Source organism: Mesoplodon mirus (assembly GCF_964341445.2).
Source record: "Mesoplodon mirus genome assembly, chromosome: 14".
NCBI classification, from domain to species: Eukaryota; Metazoa; Chordata; class Mammalia; order Artiodactyla; family Ziphiidae; genus Mesoplodon; species Mesoplodon mirus.
In genome coordinates this window covers 37,478,741-37,498,564 of record NC_138990.1, presented here as the reverse complement: position 1 = coordinate 37,498,564, position 19,824 = coordinate 37,478,741, and the positions used below count along the sequence as shown (strand labels likewise).

Genomic DNA, 19,824 nt, shown 5'->3' with positions numbered 1-19,824 from the left:
TTCTCTCACCAGCCTCGGGCAGTATCCTCACACTGACACTGATGAGGAGGCTACTCAGCCTGAGGCTCTCCCACCCGCCTCTGTGGTCCTCTAGAACTCTCTCTGTGCTGCCCTCTTTCCCGCACTCTGCTTCGTGAACTGGAGGTGCCCTGGCCACCGCAGACTCCTAAACAGGAAGACTTCTGGACTCTGCTTGGGTTTCCACTCCCCTTTTCTCTCAACATAAAAGTAATTTGGGGCATTCACAGGGCTCAATTTGTTTGTTTCCCATCTTTCAGAGATTGTTTTGACTGGAACTGTCTGCGATGTCTGATGTCCAGAGTCCAAAAACTCTTGTTTCATAGATTTTGTCCAGTTTTCTAGTTGTTTCACGCAGAAGAATAAATCTAATGCCTATTACTGTGTCTTTTCCAGAAGCAGTAAGGTTCGTTTTCATATTGTTATTCAGAAAATTTTAGAATATTTTCTGTAAAGGTATTGGTCTTACTTATTTTATTATCTTGATATGTTTCTTCACCACTGACATGTTTTATATTGTTTATCCAATCTTGGGAGGACAATAAAAATGGTCACGTTTTTAAAATTGTTTATCCCTTTACACTGGAGAACCTTGCCATTTTATGAGGACAGTCTCTTTTAGTCATCCCATGAGTGGAAGCAATTGAAGAATACATATCAGTATTGAAAGAAAGAAAAGTTAACAGAAAATTCTGAAAACCAGCTAGCAATAGTTGCGGCAGCAGAAGAAAACTCAGACTACCAGTATTTTCTAATGTGGAGATTTAATACAGTTTGGGAAGGGAATTGGGAGGGAAAAGAATAAAGCGATAGTTATTCTGAAGAAAGGAGCCTTAGACTCATTAAGGAGCAAAGATGTTAAGAAAAATAGCCAGTCACCTGTCACCTAGATCTTATTTTCTAAATACCATTCCCCAACAAAAGGAATCAAGGCTCCTTTGAGAAATGGCTGATGATACCAGAGCAGAGCAGGAAGGGTATAGATGGGCCTCTTGCTATGCCGGAACATAAGGAAGTGCCCCCCCCAGAAACGTGGAGTCGTGATAAAAGGACGCAGGCAGCTTGGAGGGGCTCCATTGGCAAAATCTGGGACCATTTGAAGACCAAAATAAATAAGAACAGTAATGGATGATAACCCAGTGAATAAAATAAGAATCTGTGACTGCATCCTTATAAATAGAAAGGTGGTAAGTAAATAAGTGAGGAAGAAGGGAACGCTCTTCCTTACAGCAGAATGCCATATGACAAATAAGTGAAGTTCACGTTGTGCTAGACAGTGCGTAAGGTCTTACAGATACAACATGATTAAGAGATTGCCTTTGCCCTTTTTGCTACTGTAAAGTTAGGAGGAGACAGGCAAATGAATAGGCAGTTTACCATTATCTTAACACTACTAGAGTTGAATCCTCTCAAGGACAAGATTCATGTCTTCTGTATTAGGGTGATATATAAATTAGTTGAATGATCGATACATTCATATGGACTGACTGTCGTATAATGGGTTTCATTGTATGTGGGATGACATCTTTATTCATTTTATAGATGTTTGTTTATTATAAAAGGAAATGAAGTGGTAAAAATGTGGAGACATGAATGAAATATAAAGACACAGGCAAAAATCATCTAAAATTTTACCTATTAAATGGGCACCAGTGTTAACATCTTGGCATATTTTCATCTGGCCTTACATGCTGGTGTGAAGATCATGCTGAATATACAGTTCTGTATCTCTGTAATCTTTTTTGTTTTTCTCTCTGCAATCTTTTTAATATGCCCAATTTCTTTTTTCAAGGTGTTTGACTTTACGATGCAAACTGTACTTTGACAACTTACTGTCTCAGCGGGCCTATTGTGGAAAAATGAATTTTGACCACAAGAATGAAACTCTTACTATATCTGTAAGTATCTTAACTCTTTGCATGTTAGTCATTAGGAGAATTAGCTGCTTCGTTTCTTTTGATGATATTTTGATCTGTTGTCATTGGAAAACAAAATAACTTACTTTGAAGTTAAAGAGAGTCTTTGCCAAAGTGTTGAAAATTAAATTGATTTTACTGACTAAAGCCATTACTTTAGCTTTTTTTTTTTTTTTTTCCCCAGACAGCCACATTATTCTCTTATGGTGATAATTAGGAATTTTATTTTCAGTGATAAATATTTACCTTCTCTTTTCACTCCACTGGTTCCTTTTTAAAATTCATATAGCATTTTAAATTACCTGGGACATTATAGAAAGTCTGTATTCTCTGGCCCCACTATAAGAAGCCAGAAAAGAATTTCTCAAAGAATGTTCAACCCCATGTAATTGTCTTTGTGCTACTTATTTTGGAAGGTATCCCTAGATCTAGCCTCTTTTGTATAAAGGAAGCCACCACTTTCAAATTGTGGAGTCTGTGTGTCTGGATTCTATCATAGTCACATGCATTAAAGGAGGAGTGTGGGATATAGCATTAAAAATAGTGTAGTCAGGGGCTTCCCTGGTGGCGCAGTAGTTGAGAGTCCACCTGCTGATGCAGAGGACACGGGTTCGTGCCCCGGTCCGGGAAGATCCCACATGCCGCGGAGCGGCTAGGCCCATGAGCCATGGCCGCTGAGCCTGCGCGTCCAGAGCCTGTGCTCCACAACGGGAGAGGCCACAACAGTGAGAGGCCCGCGTACCGTAAAAAAAAAAAAAAAAAATAGTGTAGTCAGGAGGTCAAAAGCAACTACTCGCTCTAAATAATTGGGGCAAACTTTTCAAATATTTGCATACTATTCTTAGTAGCCATAAATTTTATACTTCCATTTTAATACTTAGAATAAGTAATAATTTGCCATACAGATATGCAACTAAGAACCCATCTAAAAATTTTTAAGAATAATAATAATTGAGAAAAAGAATGACCATACATTTAAAAATGGTTAAAAGTCATTAATTCGCCAAGTGGTGAATAAGCACATGAAAAAGTGCTCAGTATCGCTAGTCATCAGAGAAATACAAGTTTATACCATAATAAGTTACTATCCCACTCCTATTATTGTGATTAAAATGAACAAGACTGATAATACCTTGTGTGGGTGAGGTTGTGGACTTAGAACCCTTATACCTTGCTAGTGGGAATATAATTTGGTAGAACTAATTTAGAAACCTGTCTTGCAGGGTCTATTAAAGCAATTCCACTTTTCAGAACTCTTCAAAAACCAGTAAAATTTATCTACAGTAATTAAAGTCAAACTAGTGGTTACCTTTTAGGGGTTGGTAGTTGACGGGAGAGGACACAGGGAATCTGCTGAGATGCTAGAAATGTCCTGTCTTGATCTGAGCAGTGGTTCCCCAGGTGTGTGTGCATATGTGTACGTATATGTCAGAATTATTTGAGCTAAACACTTAAGCTTTGTGTTCTTTACTGTATATAAATTATACTCTAGTAAAAGTGAAAAAAAAGAACATATTAGGTGTTTGGATAATTTATCCCCAGAGCCATAACTGTTCAAGACAACTGAAACTAGATTTTCTGACATTATCATCCCTGTTATTCAACAGAATATTATTGCTTTAAGAATCTTCAAGTGTTCTAGTCTTCATTTTACAAATAAGAAAACTGAGGCAGAAGTCCCATGATAGGTTTACTAATAGGCCAGGGATAAAATTTAGATCTCCGTAATTTATCTGGGGCTTCATTCATTAGAATGATACAAGATGCAGTTTGGGAGCCAAAGACCGCATCCTGTTTCTTAGTTCTTACTGTTCTGTGTGTGTGTGTGTGTGTGTGTGTGTGTGTGTGTGTTTGGTTGGTTTTGTTTGGCTTTTTACTGCTTATGTTAATGTTGCTTTTGTGTTTGGATTTTCATAGAGAATTCAGACTTCAGATGATAAATATAAAATTTCAGTGTATGTTTAAATTCAGAATTTTTTATAACCCTTAGAAGATTAAAATATAAGTGAATGCTCGCTTGAGAACCAAATAATTTTTCAAATAGTGTTTTGGAAAATACGTGAAGCTGTGTATCTGTTAAAACACATATGATAAAACTGGTTGGTGCTCTATTTTTTCAACTTGAGTGCATATATGTATATCTGGAATTCTCTTAAAATGAAATCAAGTGCCTTCAAATGTTACTTATACTGTCTTCTTAGGAAATTATATGAAAATGTTATCTCACTAATTACTTTTATATTGTTCCCGTGAACACTTACTAAGAGAAATTTTTAAAAGAGAGTTATGTATTTCAATTGATTGCTGCTGTTACTCTTTGGCCAGTGTGAGCCTCTTTAAGTTGGTCCTGTGTCCTTTTGACATTCAGTAATTACTCTGAAAGCAGTTTAACCACTAGAGGTCACTAGAATTCAAGTAACAAAAGATTAACTTGGCACTTAAAATGTTTGACAAAAAGACATAAAGAAACCAATCCCACTTACAATAGCATCAAAAACGATAAAATACTTAGGAAATTTAACCGAGGAAGTGAAAGATCTGTACACTGAAAACTATTAAGACATTGATGAAAGAAATTGAAGAAGACACAAATAAATGGAAAGATAACCCTTGTACATGAATCAGAAGAATTAATATTGTTAAAATGTCCATACTATCCAAAGCTATCTATAGATTCAGTGCAGTCCCTATCGAGATTCCAAAGGCATTGTCCACAAAAAGAAAAACCAATCCTAAAATTTGTATGGAACCACAAAAGACCCCTAATAGCTAAAGCAATCTTGAGAAAAAAGAACAAGCTGGAGGCATCACATTTCCTGATTTGAAGCTATGTTGCAAAGCTATAGCGATCAAAACAGTATGCTATTGGCATAAAAATAGACACAATAGACCAATGGAACAGAATAGAGAGCCCAGAAATAAACCCAGGCATATATGGCCAACTAATATTTGACAAAAGAGCCAAGAATATACAATGGGGAAAGGATAGTCTCTGATAAGTCGTGTTGGGAAAACTGGATAACTACATGCAAAAAATGAAACTGGACTAACGTTGGTACTTTTATTATTAAGCCTTTGGACTTTTGGTATGTTAGATCTGGTTATGGCAAGAAAATGTTTTCAGTTTGATTCTCTCACAGTAAAACAGAAACTACCGTCACACAGCTCACTGTTTTACTCTAAAGTATTTTGGATAGAATAGATGTCATTTCTAAGTCACTAAATGATTTTTTTTAAATCTTCTTTTTTACTATAAACTCATCCTTTCTAACGGTAGCCAATCTTTTTTGTAAAGAAATTAATCTGTTTTTTTCCTATACTTTGTTTTTTGTCAACTCTTTCAAGGTTCAGCCTGGAGAGGGAAACAAAACCGCTTTCAATGACATGAGGGCCTTATCTGGCGGTGAACGTTCTTTTTCCACAGTTTGCTTCATCCTGTCTCTGTGGTCCATTGCTGAATCTCCTTTCAGATGCCTGGATGAGTTTGATGTCTACATGGTAGTGTTGACTTTTAAATTCTCTAATTTTTTGGTTGTTTGAAATGTATATTTTCAAAGGAAGCAATTCATTCTTTAGTTTTACCCATAACAGAAAAGATCCTGCTCTGACAGTTTTGTCTGTGATAAGTGATAGAGGAGAACCAAAGAATTCCAGTTCTCTCCCTTGCTAACATACCACACTGGCAGGGACCCTGGATTTGCAGCCTTTTCCCCAGTTTGCTTCCATCTTCCGTTTTTACACAGAATTATAAGCAGTTCCCCACATGTGCTTTCCCTGACTCTCGCCACTGTTCTCTCCCTTCCTGCACAGCCACACTTTTCAAAACAGCAGTGTGTGTAACATGAGGGAGCGAGAACACTGGACTCCAAGGTTAAAAAACCAAAGATTGAGACCTACCTCTGTCACCAGTTATCCAGCTGACTTTGGGCAAGATCTCTATCTTCTTTGGGCCTCAGTTTCTTCATCTATAAAATAGGTTATTAACCTTTCCTACCTCGTAGGGTTAGAGCAAGGCTCCAGTGAGGTCCTATCTGTAATGTGCTCACTGTGGTGCAGGCGCATAGTAGGGCCTCCCAAATCAGCTGTTAATCATTCTCTTTACTGCTTCATGCCTCCTTCTTTACTAAATCCACCGTAATCTGGGTTTAGACGACAATACTCCAGCAAAACTTGTTTAGCAAAAATCATAAGAACTTTAATTTGGTGAAGTATATGGCACCACAGACTGACCTTCCATCTCTTAAACTCTGTGTCTTCTTACCTCCTCTTTGTTCTCCGTGTGCCAGTCTGCCTCCCCTAATTCGGGTGCCCTTAAAAGTTTGAGGTCTTCTTTGTTTTCCATAGTGGTGTTAATTTTCCTGGATATCATGTTCTACCTACCCCCGGCCCCCCCGCACACAGACACACACAGTCCCACAGGCTGCTGTCTACGTTTGGGTCCCTCCCAAAGCTAAGCCTCTCATTCTGACATCTCTCTTGTTCTCTGGACCCGTGTGCCTGACTGCCTGGGAGACCTCCTCTAGTGAACAACCCACATCTCAAACTCAGTGTGTCTGAGTCTGAATTTTTCTACTCCAGACCTTCCTTTTCCTGAATTCTTTTCCTTGATTAGTTGCAAATTGCCATTTCCAACCCAACACCTAACTGCAAAACCAGTGATTTATCTGTGATTCTTCTTCCCTCGTTGCACATGACGTCGGACCTCTGTCTGACCTCTGACGTCTTCCTCTTCTCAAGTATCTCCGTGGCCCCCGCCTCTTCTCCTTCCTGTTGCCTCTCCTGTCCTCGCCTCTCGCCTGTTGTCATCACTTCCTGTCCACACTCTCAGACTTTAATCCGGCCCCTTCTCAGTTCCTCCTTCACTGTCTTGCCAGGTTTATATTTCTAAAATAAATCTAATTGTAGTCACTCACTTGCTGGAAAATCCTTGGTTTAATTCCGAAGGGTGACTTTGAAACCCTTCATGATACAGTAGCCGCTGACTTTTTCAGCTGGACTGAGCTGTTTGTGATTTTCCAGACTCTGCGCCTCTGCCCGTTGTGCTCTTCTTCGTTGTATGTCACACTCCGACTCATCTTTCAGGACTCGGTTCAGATGTCCCCTTTATGTAGCCTCCATGACCACCCCCCTGCCAGGCAGGATTAGGGACTTCTCAGAGCTCCCTCAGCACCACCTGACATCAACTCGTGCAATTATATCATTTTTATATTTTATAGTATCTCCTATTATATATTATACACATTTTATTATTATATATATTTATATATTTTGCGTTCTATTGCAATCCCCTATTTTCATGTCTGAGTCACCCACCAAATTTTCAGTTTTGAAGTTATCAACTCTGTCTTAATCATATTTCTAACTCCTAATGCCTAGCCCATAATTAGGATTTAGAAAATGCTTATTTACGAATCAGAATTCATATTTGTAAGTGCTATATAATCCTTCAGTGGTTTTTTTTCCTGTGCTGTCACTGCTGAAGATTAGTTAGAAATTCCTCTGAGATTTGGCTTCAAAGCTGATTCACAAATCATAGAAGATGATTGCTCTTTCCATATAAGGTTTTTGTCCAAAATGCTATTATTTAGACTTATCACCCATCTTATAAGTCAAATTTAATCCTGAGCAATTTCTTTCTCTTTCAGAAACTTACAGGTTCTTAGTCAGAATGACATTTTGCCTCATTGAAATTATTCAGAAAAATGTACCCAAGTTCTGAGAACCAATCCAGTGGAAATGAATAAATATTTCTTGGTGCATTGGCAGCTTTGTTATTAAATGATGGGCTTCCCCAAGGCATTGTTTTGAAAGGACAGTTTTCACTTTGGTCAAGCTCCGGTCACTTCTGTTAACGTTAAGTTAGATTACTTTAGGGATATGCCTGATGGAAGAATTTATAGAGTAAGAGCCACTGAGCAGTGTAGCTGGGACGCAGGGCCCCTGTCTGTCTCCAGAGCCCAGGTTCTAAACCGCCACGCCGTACAGTACGGCCACATGTGGTTTCATTTGTCTGTGTTTTCAAATTTCAGGAGTTTTCAAGGGAGGAGAGAGGTACTTTGATTTTTGTTTTTTCTGTTATTTAACTCAGAAAATGTAAGCACACAGTTTAATTCCTGTAGTCAAAACCTGTTATAACCAAGCATTTTTTCCCTATACGTGGATGTGCCGTTTAACGTATTTTAAAGATTCAGCTGAGAAATTAGTCTGTAAATTCAAATTGATTCACATTGTACAAATTGTAGAAGGTGACGGGGACAGAGTTTTTAGAACACCTTAATCATTGAGGGAAAACTTGAGAGACTTAGTAAGTTTGAATCTGGTCACCTTTGACACTGTTCTCCTGAGTAATTAAATATTACTGTAGAAATTAGCTTCACTCTGCAACATCTAGTTGTATCTTTTGACTATTTTCTGATTATTTTAATTGTTAAGTATTTTTTGAGGCAAGGGGCTATACTTTGACTATAGAAATTCCTGGAAGATACATGTTATTCAGTTATTTTCCCCTAATAATTTTAGATACTGTCTTTCACAGTATGTATGAATTGCTTGGCATCATAGATAAGATAATGGATGATCCTTGGATAAAAATCCAGGGGTTCGTAGCAACCAGTAGAATGCTCCTTTCACAGGAACATGATTGACACAGCAGCAACTCTGACTTCTGCCTCTGTTCTCCAGGATATGGTTAACCGGAGAATTGCGATGGATATGATACTCAAGATGGCAGATTCCCAGCGCTTCAGACAGTTTATCCTGCTTACCCCTCAAAGCATGAGGTAACTTTTTAAAACTCTTCTATGAATTATATATATATCAAGTATATAAAAGGGGGTGAGAAATCTTTTATATTCTTAATTTTAAAATGCAAATGCATAAATGACCAGTCAAAAGAAAAATTAACCCCTAAACTAGTTCCAGAGATCGAACGTAGTTTTCCCGTATTAGATATTTAAAATTTTGTTTGTGTTATCTCCCATTAACAGAGGCAATTTAATTGAATATGATTATTGACTTGTTAATATTTCTGTTTTGAATCTGCTCTTCTGTGGTTATCATGACCCAACTAACATAAAGTAATTTTAGTAATTCTGCTTAGACTGAAGAAGCAATTCATGATTTCCCTAGTCTTGATTCTTTTCCTGGTGACTTAAAAGTAGCAGTCTTCCTAAATGGAGAATGCTGCTCTGCTGTCAATCAGTATTTATTAGGTACCTCCATAGTGTCAGGCTCTGTGTCACTTAAAAGTTGATATTCTTTCTCTAAAGTGGTCACTCGATCGTATGGGGACTCAAGTTTATGACTGGAAATATTCAGGTGACTCCTTCCTGACTAGACAAGAAGAATAAGAGTTAGAGATAGTTGATACATAAATCTCCTTCATTTTCTTTTTCCTCCAAACTGAAAACCCATGGCATTTAGCAGGAAGTTAATTTTTAAAAATGAAAATTTATTTCCCTGTTGCAAGTTATATTTCTCCTAGAATTCCAGATATCAGACATACCCCCCATTAGCAGCCATTTAGACTTATATTTTCATGAGGTAGTATTAGAATTTTTTTTTAATGAAAAAATTTTCTTGGAAATTGGAATAATTAATTTTGCTTCCTCTAGTTCACTTCCACCAAGTAAACTGATTAGAATTCTTCGAATGTCTGATCCTGAAAGAGGACAAACTACGTTGCCTTTCCGACCTGTGTCTCAAGGAGAAGAAGAAGACCGGGGTTGATTTACTGTGGCTGACTGTGCCACACCCTCATGTTGAAAGACGTGTAAGGGGAGACGCCCGGGACTATGGGAAATAAAATGAAACTGAAGACATTCTGCGGTGAAGGAAACTCACTCATGTATCTGACATAATAAGCCTAGAAGACCGGCCACAGCCCGCAATTTAAAATTATAATTACTTTGCTTTGAGAAAATCAGCTTCATAGTACTGGTTTTAAATCTTTTTAAGTTTGTTTGTTTTTCATTTTAACCATCTACTTTTATAGATTCTTTTTCAGAAGTTTAAAATTTTGTACATATGTACATGTACATATCTGTTTAGTTTGGGTTCATTTCTATAGTATTTTGTAAGAATTAAAATAAACATTTGATCACCCGGTTATATTTAGTTTTGCTTTTCCAGAATATTACATTATTCTCATTGCAGGGGTGGGGCAGCGCCCAGGCGGGCTGTGAACAGGGACCAGTTTACAATAGATTCATTGTCTGTTTTGCGCTTATTAATGAGGAGGGACCCACCCAGGACTGTAGGAACTTTGGTCACAATCCCTGCACAGGTGATTTTTAACCCTAGAGATACAATTGCAGATTTGGACGGTAGTTTTAATTATTGTGTTTCATCACATTTAAGATGCTCTCTATTAAGGCACATTCTCGGAGCTTTACTAAAGCACCGCCAGTCCTGACACGGTGCCTTTCTCTGAGTCCCTTAACCATCATCCACCCTACTAAGTGTCCAGCCTGTGTCGGAACTGGGTTATGACCCACTGGGGCACCCTGACCTGCAGCCTGATTGCTTGCTTGCTTTAAAGTCCCGCAGTTTGCAGTCCAAAGCGTCTCAAGCTCTGGCTCAGCCGAGAGGACGCAGACCAGAGGGACTGTGCAGACCAGGCTGAGGAGAGGGCTGGGGAAATTGGGGCAGAGGACAGCTCCCCCTGGAGCAGAGAAGTAGCTGGAGCCAAAGGCCCAGCTGCTGATAGGGAGCTGATGTCAGTTATAAGACACACCCTGATTTCAGAGTTGTTAAAAAGTGTGCTTCTTAGAATGATGAGATATAGCCTGTTGTAAGCAATGGTATTTATGAACTGTTTTTTAAAGAAAACATGAGTAGAACTCCTGCTTGCATTCTCTATGTTTGATACCAGGATTAGTGCAAACCTTTTTAAAAAGACGTGGATACCAACAAGAAGAATTCCCTATATTGCTAGCGATAAATATTTGTGAAATTGAGAGGAAGTATTTTAAGAAAAAGACAGTATTTTAAAAGCAGCGACACTTCTGTAGTTTCTGAGAAAAACTGGATTTTGTTTTTGGTGAGGGGAGAGAGTCTGATTTAATCTTAAGTTGAGATCCATTGGTAAATGAGAAGTCCAGAAACTGTGCTTTTCTAATCTAAGAATTTACAGAGAGAGAAAACGTGTGCCGCATGTTTTAAACACCGTCCACTAACAAAACAAAGTCTGATTTTTTTAAAGGTACATTTATAATTCATTTGTATCAAAACTATTTTAACATACATGTGCTTTTTCAAATAAAAAAATGAAGTAGCATATACCAAATGCATAAACTTTTATTCGCTAAATGATTTCAGTGTCTGAATTTTTGTGGTAGTTTTTTAATGTTGTGCTTCTTAACACAGAATGGGAAGTAGAATCCTCAGGTATCCAGGCATCTCTTGTTGAGTTGAAGATTATTCATTGCTTTGGCCTCACAAAGTTTGGGTTTTAACTATCATAAGTGAAAATATTTTCAATTAATATTCTAATTAATGGTAATATTAATTAGAATAAAAAGAAATTGCTTTTTTGAAATATGTGTAACTTCTAAAAATAAAACTTTAAATTTACCTGTAGTTAAAGTCATCCTTTTGTGAATTGGGGAGGATATTATAATTGACAGAATCAACCTCTTCATGAATAGTGACTTGAATACTTCATAGAGATGACTCTTCCACCCCTGGTTTTATCAGCAGGGCAGGTATGACTGAAATGAGTCATGAAGTCCTGGGAAACAAAGAAGAAATGCTTCCTTGGGCTTTTAAATCCTACCTTCTCATAACTTTGGGTTAGACATGATTAAAATCGTTCTCAAAAATAACAAATGTGGGGCTTCCCTGCTGGCGCAGTGGTTGAGAGTCCGCCTGCCAATGCAGCGGACGCGGGTTCGTACCCCGGTCCGGGAAGATCCCACATGCCGCGGAGCGGCTGGGCCCGTGAGCCATGGTCGCTCAGCCTGCGTGTCCGAAGCCTGTGCTCTGCAACGGGAGAGGCCACAACAGTGAGAGGCCCGTGTACCGCAAAAAAAAAAAAAAAAAAAAAATGTGATTAGTTTTAATAAACCAACATTTAAGTAATATTGTTACTCATACTGATCATCAACACTACAGATTCAGGCATTGCATTCTTCTGAAGTATTTTCCAAATTTTCCCTTCTCCCTTCCTCCCACTCCCTGGTGCCTTTTTTTTGTTTGTTTGTGGGTTTTTTTGCCGTACGCGGGCCTCTCACTGTTGTGGCCTCTCCCGTTGCAGAGCACAGGCTCAGCGGCCATGGCTCACGGGCCCAGCCACTCCGCGGCATGTGGGATCTTCCCAGACTGGGGCACGAACCTGTGTCCCCTGCATCGGCAGGCAGACTCTCAACCACTGCGCCACCAGGAAAGCCCCCTGGTGCCTTTCTGCATGTCTTCAAAGTGTCTGGGCTGTTGATATATGGAGACCAAAATGCTTCAATTCTGCATAAGAAACTATTGCCTGGGACTCACAAACTGGATCAGAATTGTTGCTGACTATGATGAAAACCAAGTGATCCAGAGTGTCTGATTAAAAGTTTCCCTGAATGCGAATTAGACGTGGTAAAAATTAGTACAAATTATGTCCTGAGTCAATAATTTTCTGGTTAGATTTTTGACTTGTTTATTCATCTGCTTAGAGGCCTATACTTTGCATAACTCAGATTTTCAGAAGAATTGGTTTGAAACCTAGAGTTCTAAAAGTTTAAACAGTTATTGATATTTCATAACTTGAACTAAATGCCTGTGGACTTGAAGGTATATCAAAATATTTTTTGATATATCTTTGAAGAGTTTTGTTCTTTAAAGAGTGAATATAAATTAGTTGTTTCTTTGAGTCAGCAAATGAAATTTTCTTAATTTTATATAATATTGATACCTAGCCTATTTCATTTTGACTATGACATCTGGATAGAATCCATAGATACTAAAGCGGCCTGAGAATACTCACTAATCATCAAGCTTAAGGGGCTTTTGCTGCCTAAGTTTTCTTCAGTTTAAGGATATAGAGATTAATTCATTAACATGAGTTAGTTCCTGCCATGTGCTAGGGACTATTTTAAGCACTGGGAATCTGACTGTAATACGAAATCTGCCCTCATGGAGCTTAAAGTCTAGTTAGAAAAACATAATACCATGTATTATATCAGATTATGGTAATTGCTATGAATAATAATAAAGCAGGATAAGGAGTTAAGTGTGGAAGGGGGTGGTATTTTGGATGAAGTGTTCAGGAAAGACTGCAGAAGGTAGTGTTTAAGCAGAGGCCTGACACAAGCGAGAGAAGAGCCATGGAAAGATGTAGGGTTGACAGTTCCAGGCAGAGGAAGCTAGTGCAAAGGCCTTAAGGTGAGAATGAACTTCACGCCCAAAAATCTCAAGACCAGAGCTTAGTGAGCATAGGGAATGAGGTTCAGAGGCAAGGAAGTAAGATGGTTTCAGGTCCTAGGCAGCTTTTCAGACCCGGCCTGGTAAGCATTTTCAAAGGATCCCTCTGGCTGCTGTGTGAATAGGTTAGGATTACAGCTGGGCACACATGGAAAGAGCAAGCAATCTGGAGGCTTTGGCAGTGATCCAGGTCAGAGGTCATGGGGACTTGGACCAGAGTGGTGGAGATAGAAGTGCTCAGATTCGAAGTCCAGAGGCAGTGAGACTTGCTGATGAGAATACAGTTGACCCTTGAACAACACAGAGGTTAGGGGCAGTCAAAAATCCGAGTTTAATTTATAGTTGGCCCTCCGTACACGGCAGTTCCTCCTGTCTCCCTTGCACATCTGTGGATGGGGCAGCACTGTAGTATTTACTATTGAAAAAAATCCACCTATAAGTGCACCTGCACAGTTTGAATCTGTACTGTGCAGGGGTCAGCTGTACTGTGGAGCTGTAAGAGGAATCAAGGATCATTGGCCTGGGGTTTGGGGCCTGAAAAACCGCACGAGTGGTGGTATCATTCACAGAGCTGGGGAAGGTGCCGGGCGGCTGTGGAGGAGAGCGATGGACGGCTGGTGGGGAGACGCACAGCAGCTCTGATCCGAGCAGGCGGCGTTTGAGACAACCATTTAGTTAATCGGGTATTTGATGGGTAACTTTACGTTGGTAAATATAAGAACCTGGCAAACAATAACATAAGCTAAGAGTCTAGAGATCTATATTCCGCCTGCAAAATGCTGGGAAGAACCCAAATCGTATGCCCAAAATATTTGGGAAACTGAATTGCTTACACAAATGGACCTAAGGGAACAGTGTGTCATTTTATTTAGAAGCTCTAGTTGACTGTCATTTTCTCACTAAACCGCTACACGTCTGGTGCAGTAAGGCTCTCTGAAGACGTCTATTTAAGCGTGTGTTTTACTTCCTGACATGGTTTCCAATGGTGTGGAGGAAATCAGCATCTGGCCTCTTTAAGAGAGTGGTTCATGTTATTCATCTAGAGACCGTGATCCTGAATGAGGGAACTACAGGGAAAAGGAAGCCTTAAAGCAATATGATTCCCTTTTAAAAACACTTTAGGGGCTTCTCTGGTAGCGCAGTGGTTGAGAGTCCGCCTGCCGATGCAGGGGACAAGGGTTCGTGCCCCGGTCCAGGAAGATCCCACATGCCATGGAGCGGCTGGACCGGTGAGCCATGGCCGCTCAGGCTGCGCGTCCGGAGCCTGTGCTCCGCAACAGGAGAGGCCACAACAGTGAGAGGCCCGCATACCACAAAAAAAATAAAAAATAAAATAAATAAAATAAATAAATAAATAAATAAAAACAGTTTAGAGTTATTTAAGAAATAAAAAAGAGGAAATATGGAAACTTAGGTCTTCTAAAGGCAGAAGGAGTTCAGGCTAGAATAAAAGTAAGACATTTGGGGGCATTTTCCTTTCAGAACAGCAGCAGGAGTTAAAGAGCCAATTAACATGGTAACCAGAATAGTAGCTGAGTATAAGCTGGAACTGATAGAACCCAGGCCCACTTGAATGATGAGAGGATGCCCACAGCTGGTCCTTTCTGAAGGGACCACAGGCTGGGAGGGACACTGAGGTTCTGGAGGATGCCCGTTGCTGAGGGTGTGTGTGTGTGTGTCTCTAAACAGAACTCAGTTACAGAAGTTGTGTTAAACACACCCTTCAGTTCATGGCTCACCTTCATCTCTGGTCCATGCCGTACTTGTTTCCTTTCACCTCCTGTCTTCATTCCCTGACGCAGATTGTATTTTCTGAAGATGACCACAGCAAGAGATCCCTTCTGTGTCCTTCCCAAACCTTGCCTTGCAGAGTCTAATTCCCTTCTTAAACTAGACAGATTTGTATCTCACTTATAACCATTAGAATGACAGCAGAAATGTGTAACTTCCAAGGCTAAGTCAGAAAAGGCAATGAAAAGAAGTGGAAGTCCCACCTTGGTCTCTAGAACACTCATGCTGGATCCCTGTGCCACCGTGGAAGCAGTCTGACTTCCCTGAGGCTGCCACACCATGAGGAAGCCTGAACTAGACTAGTCTGTGTGGAGAAACCACACGGAGAAGCCCTGGGACTACATGAAGAGGGGTGTTCAGCCACCCTCAGCTGCTGCAACTCCCAAGTCCCCCATCTCACTACACCCGCAATAGACGTCCCAAGCCAGAACTGCCCAAACAGAGTCCCTTCTGACATCCTGGGCCAAACAACCATGAGAGATAATACAATTATTATTTCAAGCCATTAAATTTCAGGGTGATTTGTCACATAGCATTAGTAACAAACAGATTTAGGTATCTGAAAAAAAGAGTACCCAAACAAAAATAAATATAAACCATGTGGCACTGGCTGGAAGGACCTTGAGGACGGTTAGAGTCACAAACGCATGAATCCGAAGGGCCTTGAGGAAGATGCTACTGGAAGCCTAAAGGGCCTTGAGGAGAGTGTTAGCAGAATCTTAAGACTTTCAAGGATGCTCTTGGTGAAAGCTAAAAGAAAGTAAGGAAAATGCCATCGGAAGCAGGAGCAAAGGGGACCCTTGTTATGTAGTGGTGGAAAGCTGGCATCACTGATGCCACAGTAACATTGAAAGTAGGAAACGTACCTAAGAAACTGGTGATCTAGCTGAAGACATGTGCAGGTAGAATGTGAAAAGTACCTCCTGGCTTCTTGCTGCCTGTGACAAAATGTGAGAGGGGAGAGATGAACTAAAGAGCAAGCAGTTACATATAAGGAGCCATTTTTTATTCCCACACTCTTCCAGATGACAACCGATTTTTAAACTACAGAGTGGCTTCAGTGCAAAATTAAATCCAGGGTAGAACTGTAAGACCCTTGGTTAGGACTTCAGAAAGATCTAAGGCCGTGCTTTTAGACCTTTTCAGACAGAAAAAGGGCCTTTTTCTTTTTGTTGGGGCGGGGGCAGGACTGGCTTTAATTCTGTTTAGAAAGGAAAGTGGCTCTGATATGAAAGACTTAATGAGGTTAGAAATCTAGAAGGAACTGGAGCGGGACTGGATTACCAGGAGGAATGAAGGCAGCCGTCAGAGAGAACGGGGACGTCCCTGTGTGACTTCCAGGCCAAACAGAGGTAATCCCCTCAGGGCCCGCACGTGGTGGGCAGGGGCCAACAACCAATCTTAGAACCACATCTGTCATCGTTACGCAGAGCAAGGGGAAGGTGTCATCACGGGGCCGTGGAGGGGGCTCCACCCACAGCCGGGGGGCACTGGGAGTGCCCACCCCACTGCCAATCAGCCACGTCAATCGCTGGGCTCCCCTTGGCTGGGCTAAGGCGGTGACAGCTGGCCTGCTCCCTCACGGCTGCCTCTCTTGGGGGCAAGTGGATGCAGGGGCTGCAGACGAAGGCCCATGGGCCGTGTGACAAGGACACCTGCCGAGACAGAGCCCCATGCGTGTGGGGAGGCCGGTGCGGCTGGGGGGTCCTTGGTGGGGTGCGGGGGACAGGCTTCCTGGGCTGGGCTCCCCAGCCTTGGTTCATCCTTGCCGAGCTGCGAGTGTGAAAAGGCCTTTTTCTAAGGGCGTGACTTTCAGGTCCTCTCCATTAAAGAACAGGCTTCTGAGAATATTAGGGGTTTTGTTCCTTAGGAATCACACAGTGAGCCCCTTCTAATGGAGTGGATTTTATAAATTGATACATAAAAACCCTTAAGAGTTTTTTTTTTTTTTTTTAAAGAATTGTATCAGCTTAGACTGAAAGAGACAGTACAAAAATGAAAAGAAGGTATTGTACTCCTGAACTTTTATGGGCAGGCAGTAGGCAGACAAAACTACTCAGCTATAAACAGACTACTTTTTTTTTTTTTTAATAAAAAAGGAAGGCTAACTCAGAGGGTAGAAACAAGAACACAAAATTCAGAGCCAAAAGCCACGGAGACCAACCTGCAGAAAATAGGACTCAGCCCTAATCAAGGAACTTACAAGGTGTACATGGCTGGATTTCAGAATTGCTATGGACCAGAGACTGCTGTGAGCTTTCCAGTTTCCCCTTTTTTGAAAGCGTGTCTCTACTGCAGCTATACTTCACCTGTCCCAACATTCTATGCTGTGGGGGAAAAGGGGCAATAATTACCCATTGGGTTCACAGGCCTTTGGATCAAAAAGGATGGTACTCAGTGTACTATACCTGATGAACCACATCTGAGGAGCCTGTAGATGATGAGATTCGGGGCCTCAAGCCTGACCCTGAAGTCATAATGACATAAGGCTTTTGTGGTTGCCTGGGAGCAGGTGAATGCATTTTGTATGTGGAAGAGATGTGAATGTGGCTACAGGGCAGACTGTGGCTGATTGTTTTCCAGAGAGGGTGGAAACATCTCTCCTGTTCTTCTAGAAACTTGTTGTAACCTATCAAGACATAGAGTTTAATTTCCTTCTTGACTATGAATAGGTTTGTGACTTTGTTGTAACCAATAGAATGCTGGAGAAGTGTTACTTCATGACTATTGAGGCTAGGTCAGGAAAGAATATGAAACTTCCAGTTTCTTAGCAGGAATACTTGTGCTGGAGACCTGAACCATCAGGCAAGTAGTATGCCTGCTCTGAGGCCTCCATGCTGTGACGAAGAACAAACTAGCCCATGTGGAAAAGCCCTGAGGCTGGAAGAAGAGAGATGCCCTCTTAACACCCAGCTTCTCCAGGCACCTCTTGCAGCTCACGCTTCCATGTGACTGCAACTGCACGAGACACCCCCAGCTAGAATCATCCAGGTGTACCTTCTCAAATTCCCGACCCACAGAAGCCATGAGGAATAATAAAATGATTGCTTCTATTTTAAGCCATCACATTTTGATTTGGAAAGACAGCTTTTTGGAGGACGCTTCTCAGTCAGCTAAATGTGTCCTCCACACAGTTGTGTAAAACGTAGTGCATGGTTAGCACCACAGTAACACTAAGAAAACATCTACTGTCATATAGTGAGCATTTTTTGAGAATGAGCAAGTTTTATGTTTTATTTAAACTTTACACGCCATATTAATTGTCCCTCTTTTGAGGGCCAGGATGAAGAATTGGGAAGTTGCTTTTTTCCCTTTGGTTGTCACTGATTCTTTGAATTCCCAAGTTGTGTGTTCAAAGGTAAATTTAATAAGTTGTTGCTATGGACCCTTGACAATTATGAACATCTGTTTCAAATTTAAAATTCTGAGATAAGAACTGAGGGAAAAAGTCAAATGTTATAAATTTATTTGGGACATCTATTGCCACCTCTTTGGAAGCCTTTGAGAATTCAAGCAAAATCAATACACATACATCTTTTCTTTACTTTCAATAAATAATATCTTTGAGTATATGTATATATAGATAGATATATTTAGTTAATGAGTCATTTAGCAGTGTTTTTAAGTTTTATACTGCATTAATTCCAACACAGCTCTTTCCAGATTGATAGGATGCAAATGAGGTAAGAATTAAGGCAAACCTAAAAGGCATGCAAATTTCGTACATTTATATTCACTGATAATACAAGCTCTTGTGTGTGGACCACACAGAGGAGTCAAGGGCCCCTCTGTGTGTCTGTCCAGTATTATTTTACAGGAGAATGGTGACACAGCTTATAATTCAGTTACATTACCGTGAGGGTTTCAGTGCTACTAACATTATGTAATCAAGGAGACACGAGCATTAGCAAAACATGAACAAGAAATCATATAACTCTTTGCAGCACATTTCTGCCCAGGCTTTGGAGGAGGAAGGTTTTTTTAATGAAATGATATCACACATATCACATTGTGGCAGGTTGTTTGTTTTATAATATATGCTTTTAAAATTCATTAGCAAATGACATTCTCATGCACACAAGTGTTTCAAACACAAGAAGCAAGTCCATTTATAGGTAGTCCAAGCAATATTTGTGTGTGTGTGTGTGTGTGTGTGTGTATGTGTGTGTGTTAATAGCTGCAGACTGAATGGAACATTGAGACTTTTGTGCAGTCCATAGTGTTGACCTCTGCTCATTTCTGAATGTCGCACTGCAGAAGTAATACGATGGAAGGGTCGCTCTTTGCAGCTTCTTTGAACTCATCCAGTGTAATCTGGTCGTCTTTGTTCTTATCCATCTTGCTGAAAATCTTGTCTACTCGCTGCTCAGGCGTGAGGCCATCCTCATTCATTTTCATCATGATCACGGTGCCCACCATTTTGTAGATAGCCTTGGGAAAACAGGAAACAGACCATAAAGTTCTCCTATGATAGGGTAAAGAATCTAAATTTACTTCAAAGGACTCCTTAAATGGTATTAAGTAAGATAGTGGTGTAATCAAACCTCTGTGAGTCTCATGACCAATTGGATAGAGAAGAATTTCATGTGCTTCCCAGGTTTCTGACTGGAGGAAGTGATTAGGAAGGGTAGTGGTGAGATCAAGAATAATGGATTAGAAACAGGTTCAGGAAGGAAACCGATGAGCTCAGTTTTAA

General features: G+C 40.4%; 2 protein-coding genes across 5 annotated transcripts in view; one reads left to right on the top strand and one right to left on the bottom strand.

The window, feature by feature from the left end:
• The window catches only part of SMC6 (structural maintenance of chromosomes 6), a 70,181-nt gene extending 60,146 nt beyond the window's left edge, over nucleotides 1-10,035 (top strand). For both annotated transcript variants that reach the window (XM_082643105.1, XM_082643106.1), the window contains 4 exons: nucleotides 1,811-1,916; nucleotides 5,280-5,432; nucleotides 8,616-8,713; nucleotides 9,548-10,035. In XM_082643105.1, the coding sequence (XP_082499231.1) occupies nucleotides 1,811-1,916; nucleotides 5,280-5,432; nucleotides 8,616-8,713; nucleotides 9,548-9,662 (472 nt within the window). In that variant the 3' untranslated portion in view covers nucleotides 9,663-10,035. The remainder of the gene's footprint in view (nucleotides 1-1,810; nucleotides 1,917-5,279; nucleotides 5,433-8,615; nucleotides 8,714-9,547) is intronic.
• Nucleotides 10,036-19,276: 9,241 nt separating this feature from the next.
• Nucleotides 19,277-19,824, bottom strand: part of VSNL1 (visinin like 1) — a 97,926-nt gene continuing 97,378 nt past the window's right edge. For all 3 annotated transcript variants that reach the window (XM_082642613.1, XM_082642612.1, XM_082642614.1), the window contains one exon: nucleotides 19,277-19,559. In XM_082642613.1, the coding sequence (XP_082498739.1) occupies nucleotides 19,362-19,559 (198 nt within the window). In that variant the 3' untranslated portion in view covers nucleotides 19,277-19,361. The remainder of the gene's footprint in view (nucleotides 19,560-19,824) is intronic.